This window comes from Bos indicus, chromosome 26, assembly GCF_029378745.1.
Source record: "Bos indicus isolate NIAB-ARS_2022 breed Sahiwal x Tharparkar chromosome 26, NIAB-ARS_B.indTharparkar_mat_pri_1.0, whole genome shotgun sequence".
Lineage (NCBI taxonomy): Eukaryota > Metazoa > Chordata > Mammalia > Artiodactyla > Bovidae > Bos > Bos indicus.
Genome location: NC_091785.1, coordinates 34,601,856 through 34,615,769, shown reverse-complemented (window position 1 = coordinate 34,615,769; position 13,914 = coordinate 34,601,856). Strand labels below are relative to the sequence as shown.

Here is a 13,914-nt window from a genome sequence, read left to right as displayed (position 1 = left end):
ATCTTTATTTATAATACAAAACCAGACTTCAGGCATTAGTTTAAAGACCACTGGACTGGAATATTGAAAGAAATAAAGGATCAGTTGTGGAAGACTTGTTGAAAAAGGAGTAATAATTTCCAAGGCAGTGAAGATTAATTTAGCTCAACAAAATTTGTTTTAAATATGAAGTAAGAAAAAACTTGTGGTCATTCAACAGGTCGATTTTCAGTTCAGTCACTCAGTAGTGTCCAACTCTTTGTGACCTCTTGGACTGCAGCATGTCAGGCTTCCCTATCCATCACTAACTCCTGGAGCTTGCTCAAACTCAGGTCCATTGAGTTGGTGATGCCATCCAACCATCTCATCCTCTGTCGTCCCCTTCTCCTCCCGCCTTCAATCTTTCCCAACCTCAGGTTTTTTTCCAGTGAGTCAGTTCTTCTCATCAGGTGGCCAAAATATTGGAGTTTCAGCTTCAGCATCTGTCTTTCCAACAAATATTCAGGACTGATTTCTTTAGGATTGATTGGTTTGATCTCCCTGCAGTCCAAGGGACTCTCAAGAGTCTTCTCCAACACCACAGTTCAAAAGCATCAATTCTTCAGTGCTCAGCTTTCTTTATAGTCCAGCTCTCACAACCATACATGACCACTGGAAAAACCATAGCAACTGCTTTTGAATATGCTCTCTAGGTTTGTCATAGCTTTTCAAAGGAGCAAGCGTCTTTTTTCTTCCAAGGAGCGAGTAAGGTAGATTTTACCACAGGTTAATGTGGTCCAGTCAGAATGAGAACTCATCACTCTACAAAAGTATTACTTGCTACAAATGATTTCTGCTTCTGAATGCCTATTTGAAAACATGTTTATTAAGAGTGTTCATATTTTTGCTTAGTTGGTGGATGAGGAAGAAAGCATTTGAAAATGAAGTAACTAATTAAAGTGATTAGATTTTATGCCACTAAAAAAGTTGCATTTGACTAATGTGACCTAGATTTGTATGAAGGAACCAGAGGGATTAATATGAATGATTTATTTTTAACTTTTAAGAAACAGTTTGCAGGAACTTTCCAGGTAGTCTAGTGGCTAAGACACAGAACTCCCAAAGCAGGGGGCCTGGGTTTGATCCCTGGTCAAGGAACTAGATCCCACATGTCACAACTACGAATTTGCAAGCCACAACCAAGACCCAGCACCCCAAATAAATAAATAATTAAAATAAAAATAAAGGTTTTTCGTTTTTTAAAGGAAACAATATGCAGGATTCAAGTGGATATTTTTCCACCTCACTTGTATTTCACTTAGATTTTCCTTAGCAATCATTATGCTCCCCTCATATTTGAAGATAGAACAAAGCCCAGAATACTATTAGAAAATAAAGATTTTTTTTTGCTTAGAATCTTTAATACCTGTTTATTCATTTACCATCAGCATTTATGACTATCGTACCTGAGAGTAGCAATACAATTAAAACAAATTCCTGGTAGGTTTTAAGAACATTATTTGAAGTCCCCTGAGTTTCTTGGAAAAATGCATTTTTTCCCAGGTAGCATAATCATATAAATCCACTCTCACTGTTATTTATTATTATCTTACATTGTCTTGTTTTAATTGGAGTATAATTTCTTTATAATATTGTGTTAGTTTTTGCTGTACGATGGTGTGAATCAGTTATATGTATACATATATCTGCTCCCTCTGGAAACTCCCACCCTCCCATCCCACCCCTCTAGGTCATCACAGAGCACTTAGCTGGGCTCCCTGTGTTATACAGCAGCTTCCCACTAGCTAGCTATTTTACACATGGTAGTGTATATATGGGAGAAGGCAATGGCACCCCACTCCAGTCCTCTTGCCTGGAAAATCCCATGGACGGAGGAGCCTGGTAGGCTGCAGTCCATGGGGTCACGAAGAGTCGAACACTTACTGAGCGACTTCACTTTCACTTTTCACTTTCATGCATTGGAGAAGGAAATGGAAACCCACTCCAGTGTTCTTGCCTGGAGAATCCCAGGGACAGGGGAGCCTGGTGGGCTGCCATCTCTGGGGTCGCACAGAGTCGGACACGACTGAAGCGACTTAGCAGAAGCAGCAGCAGCAGTATATATATGACGATGCTAATCTTTCAATTTGTCTCACCCTCACCTTCCCACAGTGTGTCCGTGAGTCCATACTCTACATCCGCATTTATATTTCTGCCCTACAAATTGGTTCAACAGTACCATTTTCCTAGATTCCATATATATGCATCACTATGCAATATTTGTTTCTCTCTTTCTGACTTCACTCTCTGTGATAGACTCTAGGTTCATCCACATCACTACAACTGGCTCAATTTCATTCCTTTTTATGGCTGAGTAACATTTCAGTGTATACATGTACCACATCTTCTTTATCCATTCCTTGTCAGTGGACATCTAGGTTGCTTCCATGCCCTGGCTGTTGTAAATAGTGCTGCAATGAAAACTGGAGTACATGTGTCTTTTTGAATTATAGTTTTCTCAGGGGATAGCTCAGCAGTGGGATTTCTGGGTCTTATGTTGTCTTTTAATTTGTTATATACATCTTCTTGAGCTGTTCTCTTTTCTCTGGTTAATTTCCTTTCTTACTGTTGTTTTCACACACAGAGAGAGGCACAGATCTAGACCTTGATCTTGGAGGTGGTTACATGGACACATGAAAAAATTCACTGACTGAATTTTTGAAATTTGAACGTTAAAAATCATACTAATAGATTTGAATAACATGGGGAAAGTTTTGATAAGCCAAAGTTATAAATTGTATATGAAATATGATCTGGCATAAATTCAAAGGAAGAAAATTGAAAGAAAGTATACTGAAGAATAAGTGATTTCCAAATGGTAAAACTGTGTTAGTAATAGTTTTCAGTGTCTGTCTTACAAATTTTCTCTAATGCAGTATATTCCTTCTATAACAGAAAAGTTGAAGTGGTAAAAAGTATAACTAAGGAGATATTTGAGATAACTTGAACCTCGATCATAAATCCGTTTTGATATTTTGGGAAGGAAAATAGCAATTTAGAGACAGGCAAATTCAGGAGTTGTAGACTTAGAGAAAGCTTCATGGAGAAGACCTCAGAGGGGCTGAGACAGCATTTAGGGAAGGTCACAGTGGGAAGCAGGAGTTGGGGTGGACAGCTGACCTTGTGTGCTGTTGCTTTTGGCCTGTGTTCCTCAGTCTGTTGGCTGACCATGTTTCTGTCTTCTTCATGGATTCTGTGGTGGCTCAGCTGGTAAAGAATCCACCTTCTATGCGGGAGACCTGGGTTCGATCCCTGGGTTGGGAAGATCCCCTGGAGAAGGGAATAGCTACCCACCTTAGTATTCTGGCCTGGAGAATTCCATGGACTGTATAGTCCATGGCGTTGCAAAGAGTCAGACACAACTGAGCGACGTTCACTTTCACACTTTCAAGTGTATAATTGCTTTATTTTTAATGCTTAACATGTTGATCTTTTAAGCCATCATTTGTAATTCTTATTCCTAAAAAGCTCATTTCCTATCCTTTATAGTCTTCTGGAATTACCATTTGCTCTGTTCTCTATCTTGAGACTTCCTGCCCTTCCCCACCCTCCCCTCCACCCTGCTTCTCCATGTGCCAATGTGAGTTTAAAAATTAATTGTGCCAAGGCATTATCTCCTCTGTAAAAAAATAAATAAATAAAAGAACCCCAGAAACGCACGCACGGACGTGTGCGCGCGCGCGCGCACACACACACACACACACACACACACACACACACACACAGCTCCAAATGATCCATCTGCTGAAGACATCCACTACTCACTTCATCCTGGTGTAGGCTATTTTTGTTTGCTATGTCTTGCAAGTTCCTATATTGGAATCTTTTAAAGAGTACTTTGGTTTCCATCAAAAAATGAAAAACAAAGCACTGTGGTTTTCTATTTTATACCTATTGCCGGGCTGTGTGCAAAGAAATGCTCAATAAGTGCTGATTTAATTGCCCTCTTACAGATCATGGTTTATGCCACGTGTAGGTTTTTCCGTGCACATTTTTACTGATGGTACACATTTATAATCATGAAGTCGATTGTGGAAGGGGTCATATTCTTTAGAATCCAATGTTTTTCTGAATCTCTTCTCTGCAAACCTGTATCTTCTTATGTGAGTTTAATTACTACATTTTCAAATTCTCTCTGATGAATTGAAAGATGGAGTGATGTCTCTTGTAAGTTTTTTTTTTTTAATGCTTCTCTTCTTTTCTTGGCAGGGTAAGCAATAGCATTATGCTCTTACTGGAAACATTAGTCAATAAAATGTATGTGACTTTAATTAGAATGCTGGGAAGTACTGCTGAGTTGAATCATTTAGTTAATGCCATGAGCTGAGAGGCTTTGAGCATTTATGTGCAGAGGGTCAGTTTCAGTAAATTGAATATATATGGGGAATTTTAATATTTTTCCCAGGTAACTTTTTACATAGTATTCATTTTAAGGTCCAATGTTCATAAATATCTGTGAAGCATCTCCCCTGAAACAGACACAGAAATGAGAGAGACCACTTCTGCTCTCAAGAAGTTCACAGTCCGGTGAATTCTTTCATCTTTCATTCATTCCCGTGGCCTCAACCCTCACTTTGCTGGATGCCACAAAACTACATCTCTGGCTTTGACTTCTCCCCTGGGAGCCACAGCAGCATGCCCAGTTTCCTACTGGTCACCACTCCATGGATGCTCTGATGACATCTTAAACTCGTTACATCTGAAATTAGTTCATAATCACCTTTTCCACCCAAACTCATTCTCTTCCCCATGTCTCTTTTCTCAATGGCTCTACTTTTTTCCAGTCACCCAAGTTCTAATCTTTGGGGGTTCTAACCAAACCCCTGACATGACAGTTACTTCCCCCTTACTAAGCATCCCCCTCCTTTTATTCTGGTCACTTGTCCATTGGAGTCACTGCCTGTGAACAACACCCATGCTCAGAGTGACTGGGTGCATGAATCCATGCAAGAGAGCAGTGGCTCAGTGGGATGCCCTGTATTTGTGGGAAGGTCGCAGAACGATCTTGTTTTCCTTATCTCAGCCTGGACTGGGTCTTTCCCTTTCCTTTGTCCTCCTGAATGCTCATGCATAATTGACTACCTCCCCATTCCCACTTCTCTTTCTGATTCAGTATTTGCAGACAGGTAGCTCTTCCAGTAGATTCTCTCCCTCAAGCACTGCCCCTTCCAATTTGGCATAGCCTGTAGTTCTCCCATCCTCTAATACCGTCCACTTAGGCGGCCCCTGGATCGTGGCCTGCCCCAATCAGTGACATGATATCAACACTAGTATGTTTTAAGACTCCAAAAGTAAGTTTTGCATTGCTTTCCATTTCCAAAAGTTCATGAACTGGTGTTTACTGTGGGATAATAGGGGCTTCCCAGGTGGCACTAGTGGTGAAGAATTCGCCTGCCAATGCAAGAGACTTAAGAGATGTGGGTTCGATCCCTGGATGGGGAAGATGCCCTGGAGGAGGGCATGCAACCCACTCCAGTATTCTGGCCTGGAGAATCCCATGGACAGAGGAGCCTGGTGGGCTACAGTCCACAGGGTCTCAGAGTTGGACACGACTGAAGCAACTTAGCATGCAAAGCACTCCTGGGATAATAACGTCAGATGATTTCTAGCATACTGGAGAGAAGCTATGATTTTTGCACTGGGGGAAATGGGAGAGGCAAAATGTAATGGGGAAACATGGATGAATCTCAAAAACATGCTGATCAAAAGAAGCTGGGGGAAAAAGGGTACATACTGGGTAGTTGTATTTATATGAAGCTCTAGAATGAGAAAAGTGGTGATAGAAAGCAGAACAGTGGTTGTTCTGATGTGGGGGTGGAGAGTGAGTGGGACAGAGCACAGGGGGTTTTCTGAAGAGAGGGATGAGTTCTCTATCTTGACAGAGATATGAGTTACATGGGCAAAAGCATTTGTCAGATCTCATTGATCTATACTTTTCACTGTAGATAAATCTTAATTTCATGAAAGAAACAAAAAATTAAGGGGAAAAATCTAGAGTAAAATGCATAGTAGTATCCTACTAGTGATTAAAGATAAATAAATATATAATGTAGGTATAAAGAAAGCAATGTAAGAGAAAAGGCACGCTCTTGCATTTGTGGCAAGGAAAAAGGGTGGTCAGATTTGCTCTGGAAGTACTGCTGTTGGCATCATACACTGAGTATCTGAGGATAATGGCTGTTTTGTGGTGGTTCATAACAGAAATTCCATAATTAAAATCCGATTCTGCAAACAAGAAAGTATGAATCTGGTATGTGAAACCTTCCGATGCTTCTAAAAGTCTTCTGCCCCATTGCCTTTCTTTAGAACCTGAAATCTGGAGGTGATGGCACCCCACTCCAGTACTCTTGCCTGGAGAATCCCATGGATGGAGGAGCCTGGTGGGCTGCAGTCCATGGGGTCGCCAAGGGTCGGACACAACTGAGCGACTTCACTTTCACTTTTCACTTTCATGCATTGGAGAAGGAAATGGCAACCCACTCCAGTGTTCTTGCCTGGAGAATCCCAGGGATGGGGGAGCCTGGTGGGCTGCCGTCTGTGGGGTCGCACAGAGTTGGACACGACTGACGCAACTTAGCAGCAGCAGCAACAGTACCTGAAATCAATCACAACTGTTACTGTTTGGTTTAAGTTTGGTGAGTAGGAGGGTTTACATCATAGGCTTGTAATAACTAGTACGTAGATCCCAGACTGGTAACCATAGGCCACCACAGGCCTGTGAACATGTGCTGTTTTTTTGTTTTTTTTTCTCTTTTTTGGTTGTGGCAGAGATATACAGATAGTTTTTTTTTTTTTAATTACTTGCAAATGTTTGAAATTGGGAGAGTTCATATAAAAATCTGCTGCTACTGCTGCTGCTAAGTCACTTCAGTCATGTCTGACTCTGTGTGACCCCATAGACGGCAGCCCACCAGGCTCCCCCATCCATAGGATTCTCCAGGCAAGAGTACTGGAGTGGGGTGCCATTGCCTTCTCCCTAAAAATCTGAACACCTGGCAATCCTTAGCTGGCATTCTAAAACAGCAGTAATTGCCTGGATCTGAGTGGTGGCTCCTTCTTTAGGTAGATAACATACTTTACACACAAGTATTGTTACAAGTATCACAAGTATAATATCTCAGGACCAACCTACTGCCTCAATTGTTGTTTTAATGTCTATTTTCAGTCCTGTAAGTGTTTGAATAGGTAGCCTTTGAATTAACATGTATAGATCCCCTCCTAAGTATAAGAGGCTACTACAGGCTTTAGCAGATACACAAAGGAGATACTATTATTATATCCATTTTACACACAAGGCAACCAAGGTTTAAATAAGTGAAGAACTTACCTGAGGTTGCCCACCAGAAGCAGCAGAGCCAGGATCTGAGTGAGGTTTTCTTAATCCAGAGCCCATGCATTTAGCCATCACATTGTTCTCCTTTGTTTATTTTTAGCTTTGGTTTCATCCATTATTTAGTACCTACCTCTGGTTGAGTTCTTGTACATATCCTTATGATTTGTTTTCAGAGTAACCCCCGGTCTCCAAACTCTTGATTCTGCATCCTTAGCAGTGAAAAAAACTTACCTATTTATGTTTATTATTTACTAATAAATCATACTCTTTTGATCTATGTTAATATCATATATAGTCTAAAGCATATATATTTCTAAAATGTTAAAAAGTAAGATGTTATGTATATATTTATACAGAGAGAATTTTCTTTCTACACCACAATAAATTATCTCTTAGGTATTGCCTACCCTGTTTTGACCAGTACATGAAGCAATGCCTGGACCATGATTCTGCCTGAAGACATCTCTCATGTCAGAGACTCCCAATTTTGTATCCAATAACTTGTCCCTTCTAGATAAAGGGTGCAGTAGACAGTCACCACATCAGTCCAGATTATGGAAAGAACAAAATTCTCCTTTGTTAGAAAAACAGTTGTCCGTCTGTAGCCACTGTGCTCTAAAACCTTTTACAGCCCTGAACTTCAAAATAGCCAGTGGCATCTTTTATTGCTATTACGGTCTCAGACTGGCCTTTGAGCAGCATGGGTTCTTTTCAGACCTCTAATAGCGACTGTGAATTTAATCTCAAGAAGTGGAATTCCCCTCAGGTCTCAGTTTATCAGTCTGAGCTGTGGGGGCTCCCTGGAGAGCTTGCCATCCTCGGGTCTCATGGGACTGCTGCTGTGATTAACAAACTGTGGTTAAAAAGGACTTGGAGAAAAGCAAGTGCTGAGAGAGGCAGTGCAAGAATGAGTCAGGGTGAAGTACATTCGTGGGTATGTTCTAGGAGTTTTCTTAGAGTTCTCACACTAAAGAATGGCATGAGCAGGGTTTAGCAGATAGGTCTTGTGCTAGCCATGTTACTTCTCTGAATAAAGCTGTTTATATGTGGATGGGTGGGTTCTACCTTCTAAGACCCTACCTGTGTTCCCTGAACTTCTTTCCATCAACTTGTATGACTTGAATAAAGCTTTTCTCTGAAGCATTCTGTTTGGATTGTTCTTTTTTGTCTTATTCTAATCCCCTTCTTCTTCTTTTTTTTTTTTTAAATTTAGATCTTTGTATTTTGTATTGGGATATATCTGATTAACAAAGTAGTGATAGTTTTAGGTTAATAGCGAAGGGACTCAGCCATACATATAAATGTATTCATTGTCCTCTAAACCCTCCTCCCATCCAAGCTGCCACATAACATCGAGCAGCGTTCCATGTGCTATACAGTAGGTCCTTGTTGGTGATCCATTTTAAATATAGCAGCGTATACATGTCCACCCCCAGCTCCCTAACTGTCCCTTCCCCCCAGCAGCCATAAGTTGGTTTCAGATCGAACATCTTATTCTCCAGAATCCCAAAGCACCAGGCTGACTCAATCTTTCCTTCTCAGGCACTTTCATAACCTCAGAGCATGGCATTGAGTGTATGATGAGGGAACAGGCTTGATACACACGCCCTGTGGACTCCCTAGAGGGAAAGCCTTTTTGTGTGTAATATTGTTGCGAATGTAACAGAAATGCATAAAGTTGTCTGTGTAAACCCTGAATCATAAATCACTTCTTTTTCTGAAACATTATTTTAAGACAGAAAATTAAAAGGTACCGTTAACTGCATTTCAAATCTCTAAACCAAACCCCTCCTCCATCTTTTATTTCACAAACTATATTGGCTCAGGGAGATTTCCTGGAGAATGGAATGGCAACCCACTCCAGTGTTTTTGCCTGGAGAATCCCATGGACAGAGGAGCCTGGTGGGCTCCACAGTCCATGGGGTCGCACAGAATCGGACACGACTGAGCAACTAAAACAACTTTCATTTTTTCACATACACTGGGGTGGATTTACCGAGTTGCAGGATAGTTTGGCATATACTTACCCATGTCGCCTGCTAATTTACGTGCTCTCAGAAGGCCCCTGTGGTACTCATCATTAAGGCAGCTAACACCTGGCGTGTCCCATTGGCGGCACTCAGTACATGTTTGTGGAATGAAGATAGCTGCCTTAAACAAAGGATGCAGAAAAGCCTGACACTGCTTTGCACCAGCAGGTCTCCTGTTATATTCCGTATGTGTCTTATGTCTGTCTTGTGACCACGAACTCCAGGGAGTTCCTCTTGGAAGTCAAAGTTGAAGTCCAGAGGTGAATGAGCTTTAGAAAAAAATGAGGTGAGCAAGAGGCACTGATTACAACATAGTCAGGAAACAGACTGTTCGGGAGGAATAGATTGACATTTTCTAGTAACTTGACAGTGAACATGAGGTTTGCCAGAGTGAGTCGGAGCTACTCTGTGTCGAGATGGATGAATTATGAATACTTCAAACCATGCTGCTGGATCACTCCGCTCTGCAGCTTTCCTCCCGGGAGGGCCCTGGCAGGGAAGCAGAAACAGGCAGGCACCACACACCTGCTCCAGGGCCAGCACCTCCGTCAGCGGGGCCGCGGGGAAGTGCTGACAGTGAGCTTTCTCATTCCTATGCTCAGCTATTTATCCCACCGGCAAGGACAGCCTGTCTCCTAATGACCAACCACTGGGACAGCTGCCTGTCGGGCATGTGCCTGTTGCCTAGTGTGTCCCAGTCCAGTGGCACTTAGGTAAGCTCTGACCAGCAGGAAAATAACCACATCCTGCAGCCGCACATGTGGAAACAGGAGTTCTCAGACCACTAAAGCACTTACTGATGACCATGGTGTGTTTTATCCTAGATATCTGCCTTCTATCCAAGTATGGTATACTCGTATGTCACAGTGATTTCTGATCAAGAATTGTCCAGTTCTATTTATAGGATCCCAAGAAGCTAGTGGGATAAACGGTAAGAACCTGTCTGCCAATGCAGGAGATGTGAGAGATGCACGTTCAGTCCCTGGGTTTGATCCCCTGGAGAAGGAAATGGCGACCCACTCCAGTATTCTTGCCTGGAAAATCCCATGGACAAAGGAGCCTGGCAGCCTACAGTCCACGGGGTCACAGAGTCGGACGCTACCGAAGCGACTGAGCACGCATGGAGCAGATAGTATGTGTAGAGTCCTGTGTGAAGGAAACAGGATGACAGAGGCAAACTCCTGCCCTCCAGAAGCTTACAGAAATAAGACAGTCTACAGGTAATTGTGTTATAGAGCAGGGTATAGAAAATGCCATGGCAGAGCTGCTTTTGAAGACAGGAAGAAATTGATTCTAGCTGGTGGGATTTGGGAAACCTTGATGGAGAAGGCAGCAGGTGAGCTGCATTTTTAAGCACAGGTGGATTTTTGAAAGATCAGGTGGGAGAAGGTTGAGGTTTGCTGGGAAAAGAGAAGAAGCACAGAAATAGTTAAAGGTTGGGGAGTATGAGGTGTACTCAGAGCAGAAGGTTTGGCAATTGAAGGAGACCCCAGGCTGGCGGGCTGGGATCTGTGGTCAAACGTAGTGCTCTGGTTCTAGGAAACAGATGCATGCGGCAGCCATATGGGCTTTGAGCTCCGGGGATGCCTGTGACCCTTCCCAAGCCGATCCCCATCTGTGGCTGCTTCCGTGAAGGCATTCCAAGCCCGCCTCTCATGGCTGTTTGGAAATCTTGTCTATGAAGTGTATTGTCAGAGGGTAATCTGAGACACTTGCTGTCTGTTAAACTAATTATGCTTCAGTCCACAGAGTGCCTTGGTGCTCTCAATCCTGAATGCTCAGCAGATTTGATGTAGTATCTGAATTATTAATGGACACGATATGGAACAGGGGGCTTGGCTGCTTGTTCCGTTTTGAGCAGGTCTTGGACGGGTGGCATTACGGGAAGAGAGGCAGCTGCTTGCAGAGTGATGGATGAAGCAGGACTTCCAGAGGAGCCCTACCCAGACAGGAGCCTGTGCCAGTATGCTCAGAAAATCACAGCCTGCTTTGGAGGAATGGGTAAGACCCCTTAGGCATGGGGCTTTGTGGAGGCGATGCATAGGGTTGACGTTGCAGGCCAGCAGAACTAAACTTAAGACTTGCTGGTGGCAGGGAACAGGTGTAACTGCTGGAGCAAGAGACACTTCATGGGTCAAGACATCACTGTCTATAAGTTTGATGGTGCCCCTTCTTCTGAGTACTCCTGCTTAAAACACTGCTGTTTGTCTGCTTACTCTGTTCTGCTCAGCAGCGAAGACCATCCCGAAGACTATGAGCTTCTGCAGGTGTTTTAAGTGGACTTGCTGAGCTCTTGTGTTTGCTCCCTTCTGATTAAAACAAAACCCCAAACTGAAAAGCAGGTGACCTCCTTGTCACTGATGAAACCACAGGCTGTAAATTCATTGTAAAACTAAATCCCATAAAAATTAGCATTTAAAAAAATTGGCATTTAAAAAATTTTTTATTGGAGTAGAGTTGCTTTGCAATGTTGTGTTAATTTCTGCTGTACAGCAAAGTGAATCAGCTACATGTTTACATATATCCTCTCTGCTTTGGATTTCCTTCCCAATGTAATTTTCTCTCTTAAAATTTTTTTCTCTTATCAAAAAGCAGATAAATTTTAGCAGATGATTTAAAGGTAGAGAAGGGACATTTGTCTGGAAAAATATAAAGACTTAAATCATTACATGGAATAAAGTCAGAATTCATTTGCACAGAATTGCAGGGATTGACCTGTGACTGGTGAATTAAGAGTAGTTAAGGCATCTGTCCTCTAAGCACTGTGTAACCCCCAAAGTGCTTGGCTCTGAGGTTGGGGTTCATCTCACTATTGAGGTTCCACAGTGTGTAAAGGCAGAATGCCCAGGGTCTCTCAGGGCTGGGTTAAAGCTCCTGGTTAACTTTGCCACTGACAGTTTCTTTTCTTTGCTTATCATAGACGAGCTTGTTTAGAAGCGATGGAACTGTTGCTAGCAGTGTTAAGAAAGCCTATCTGATAAGGTATGCAGGCCACCCAAGCAAATTATGCATTTGTAGTTAGCATTAGCTTCATAGTGTAGAGTTTGTGATACCTTCTTTTATAACCACATGAACTGTCCCGGAAGCCACTCCACTCCTTTGTAAATGCTGTGACTGTAATTTGACATGAACTGTGGCAAGAGGCTGATGTTGGTACAGCAATGGAAGACATGGGTCCACTGCTGCTTCTTTAAGGATCTTCTCTGTACTGTGTTTTCATGGCTGTTGTGTGGGTTCCACTGAAAAAAATATTTTTAATACTGGAGGTGTGGCCTCTGCAGGGTGTTTACCATGAGCTACATGGAAGAGGTCAAGCTAAGAACTCTAGGCACTGTATAAAGAAGGATGTAGCTCCTGGGTGCCCACTGTCAGAGCTGGCCCCAACCCCCAAGCAGCCAGTATCTGAATTCTTCTCTTTCCACCACCTGAAAAATAAGTCAGCACCTCACATTTACATATAATCAGACTGTCTTTAAGAGCAAAAAAAACCTTTGGTGTTCTCATCAGCCTTCTTTATGATTCATCCTGATCTAAAATTCATTAAGTAGATAAAACTTCTTATATATAATCCTTTTATTGAAGAAGAATTTAATTTTTTCCCCTTGTATAGTCTGTCAGAACATAGCCACTTTTTAACTACATATATGGATCTATGCTGCTGCTGCTGCTAAGTCGCTTCAGTCGTGTCCAACTCTGTGCAACCCCATAGACGGCAGCCCACCAGGCTCCTCTGTCCATGGGATTCTCCAGGCAAGAACACTGGAGTGGGTTGCCATTTCCTCCTCCAATGCATGAAAGTGAAAAGTCAAAGTGAAGTCGCTCAGTCGTGTCTGACTCCTAGCGACCCCATGGACTGCAGCCTACCAGGCTCCTCCATCCATGGGATTTTCCAGGCAAGAGTACTGGAGTGGGGTGCCATTGCCTTCTCCAATATGGATCTATAAACTTGTCCAAAAATTTAGGAGTGGGCTGACTAGATTCTACTGATACAACAGCTAAGCACTGAGATGGAGTCAGTGCTATAGGATTCGTTTTAGGGGGCAATGCTTGACAAATTTAGGGACCAAGAAGGCAGGACAGCTTTGTTATAGAATAGTTATACTTTTGCTATAGAAAGATGCTGGATTAAAAAAAAATCTGTCTAAAGTCTGTGTTTGTGAATCATTAGTGTATCCTAGAGCCTATGTTTTGAGTGACTATGTCTGGCTTCTCTATATAAGCAAGTATATATGTTTCACAAATAGACCATGTGAACAAACATGTAAGCAGATAGATCTTCTCAGGTTTTCAGTTTGCAAAGAGCAGTCCTTTAGGAAAGAAGGAATTAATGGTTTAGGGCAGAGGTTCTGACACTAGTAGGTTTATTAGGAAAACATAAAAGAACCTAATAAGTCTACAGGACCCCAGGCATCTGTGTTTTAAACAGATTGGTTTAGGAGCCACACTTTGGAAACATTTGATAAAATATCTTAATTGTACATCCTAAGGCTCTTTGAAATAAACAAGAAGTAGAACACATACAGCGTGTTTTGT

At 42.2% G+C, this 13,914-nt stretch overlaps 1 protein-coding gene across 3 annotated transcripts in view; it reads left to right on the top strand.

Moving 5' to 3' along the window:
• ABLIM1 (actin binding LIM protein 1) overlaps positions 1-13,914 on the top strand; it is a 328,672-nt gene that overhangs the window by 99,674 nt on the left and 215,084 nt on the right. Inside the window, exon 1 of one of the 3 annotated variants that reach the window (XM_070780891.1) lies at positions 8,563-11,382. The exons of 1 other annotated variant lie outside the window; for it this stretch is intronic. In XM_070780891.1, the coding sequence (XP_070636992.1) occupies positions 11,292-11,382 (91 nt within the window). In that variant the 5' untranslated portion in view covers positions 8,563-11,291. Of the gene's footprint in view, positions 1-8,562; positions 11,383-13,914 lie in introns of those variants that run through there. One more of the 3 variants, XM_070780895.1, reaches the window with a different exon arrangement.